This window comes from Trichechus manatus, unplaced genomic scaffold, assembly GCF_000243295.1.
Source record: "Trichechus manatus latirostris isolate Lorelei unplaced genomic scaffold, TriManLat1.0 scaffold00024, whole genome shotgun sequence".
Classification (NCBI taxonomy): domain Eukaryota; kingdom Metazoa; phylum Chordata; class Mammalia; order Sirenia; family Trichechidae; genus Trichechus; species Trichechus manatus.
In genome coordinates, this window is record NW_004443960.1 from 3,255,956 (window position 1) to 3,258,257 (window position 2,302).

The 2,302-nt window shown below is 46.2% G+C and overlaps 1 protein-coding gene across 1 annotated transcript in view; it reads left to right on the forward strand.

The window, feature by feature from the left end:
• CLUAP1 (clusterin associated protein 1) overlaps positions 1 to 1,209 on the forward strand; it is a 23,249-nt gene extending 22,040 nt beyond the window's left edge. Inside the window, exons 11-12 of the mRNA XM_004373420.2 lie at positions 310 to 446; positions 687 to 1,209. Of these exons, the coding sequence (XP_004373477.1) occupies positions 310 to 446; positions 687 to 836 (287 nt within the window). The 3' untranslated portion in view covers positions 837 to 1,209. The remainder of the gene's footprint in view (positions 1 to 309; positions 447 to 686) is intronic.
• The last annotated feature ends 1,093 nt before the right edge of the window (positions 1,210 to 2,302 follow it).

The window sequence follows — 2,302 nt, forward strand, 5'->3', positions numbered from 1 at the left end:
GGTGTAAGATGAAAGAAATTCCAGCATGCGTGTATGCTGGTGGGAATGATCTGGTTAGCTGACCAGCTGGCTGGTTTACTCAGGACTGAAGGGGTTCCCGGGACGTGGGACTGGCCATTTTAAAACAGAGAAAGCCTCCGGCAGACAGATGAGTTCAGATCACCTAGATGATGAAGGAGAGAGCGTTTCCTTTTCTTTGTGCCTTAAACCCATTTCCTGTGTTTCTTACCATCCCCAGTCTGGCAAAAAAAAAAACAAAATAAGCCTCCTTTCACCTCTCGCCATGCCCCTGCCCTCTGCACTCTGCAGTGTGGATTTCGGGGTCCCCAGGAGCAACCGCATCCAGTGAGCACGTAGGGCAGGTCCTGCGGGGCTCCCAGGACGTCAGTGCTGGAGCCAGTCCGGAGTGCCAGGCCCAGATGACGTGTTGGTGTTGGAAGGTTCCGGTTAGGTGATACGTTTCCCTGTGTGTTCTGACTGGCAGTCTGTCGACTCAGCCCCATTCTTAGGCCCCCACAGCCTGACCGCCTCCCTGTGTCGAGCGCTTCCTTCAGATTGGGGCGCGCTACTTATTGTGCTTTTACCCCTAGAGCTGCTGGTAAAAAAAAATGAGGCAGGGTCTCTGCTAACGAGATGGCTGGTAACAAGATGGGACCCAAAGTTGCATTTGCTGTTTTTTTCTACAGGATGACTCGGAGGACAGTGAAATTGACCTGGAAGATGATGAAGAGGATGATGACGGTTTGGAAGACGAGAGCCTCGCTCTCTCACCAGCCAAGCCCAGTCGGAGGGTTCGGAAACCTGAGCCCCTGGATGAGAGTGACAATGACTTCTGACCCTCTTGCGAAGGGACCCAGGCAGATTAAAACCCTCAGATCCTAGGTAAACGGGAAACCGGAGGTTTAGAAAGGTAACACATTTTGTTCACTAACCCAACTGGACTCACCATTACTAAGGCAATACCCACTTCTGCTGTTGCCTCCTGGGCTTGTATCCCCTGAAGCTTAAATAAGAACCAAGGAAAGCCCGCAGATGACTTTTGTTTTTTGCTTTATTTCTCTCCTAAAACTCGGGAAGTGCGAGTGTGCGTGCTGATTCACACCCACAGGGCAAAGCTAGAGACCTGAGAGCTAAGCAGTATGTAAGTCTGGGTTATTGTTACGCGTTTCTCTTAAGAGTCAGTGGAACAGACCTGGGGCTGGAGCTGGCTTTGGGAATGTTGGGGAGCATCTGGCGGTGGCTCACTGCACTACAGTAGATGCGAACGTCACTGTACGTCGGCTTTTAATTCTAGCCTTTGTTTTATGTCATACTTTCTTCTGCATGCTCACAGTACCGAACTGAAAGAAGGTTAGCTAAGTTAGATGAAAACCAGTTTTCCTTGATAATCAGGCGACAGAGGCTCCAGATGACAAATACCTCTTCTTCTCCCAGAGAGCTGGCATTGCGTAGGGCATCAGATTCACCTTGGGTTACAGCCACCCTCGCGTTTCCGCAGCTTGTACAAAGTTTGGAAACTTTGCTGACCTGGGTTACTCACTGTCCAGTTACCCCTTCAGAGATTCCAAACTCCAGCCACCACAAAAGCCAGTACAGTTTCTCCTTCCCACCAGCCAATATGTCTCTCAAGAAGCCTTTTCTTATTTGAATGATGGACAGTGTAGCAGGTTTCTTGCGTTTCCCTCCTTAGGGGAGGGAGCAACTTAAGGAAAAAGTGCTAGTACAGATTCTTGTTTTTGATTGATAACAGAATCTAGAATTGAATTCAGCAGAGTAGCTCTAAAAGAATCTCCCTGTTGTGAAATGAGAAGTGACAGATGTGTGGAATTTTTTTGTTTTGTTTTGTTTTTCATTGAAAAGCACAGAGTAGTTTTTATTTATTTTACAGTTATAAAGTCAAAAGACTTTTGAGGTTACTTATATTTTAAGAAATACATTTAATACCGTAGTTTTATATTATTAAGTAAGTTTTACTTGAAAGTATAATTTTTTTGTTTTTTGCATCTACAGCATATAAATACTTACACAAGAAAAGTCAATAGGTCAATATAATATCTTATGAATTTGAGGAGACTATGTGATAGTTAAGGAGCCCTGGTAGCGCAGTGGTTAAGTGCTTGGCTGCTAACCAAAGCGTTGGCAGTTCAAACCCACCAACCGCTCCATGGGAGAAAGATGTGGTGGTTTGCTTCCGTAAAGAGTACAGCCTAGGAAACCCTATGGGGTAGTTCTTCTCTGTCCTACAGGATCACTGAGTTGAAATCAACTCGACGGCAGTGGGTTTTGGTTTGTGTGACAATTA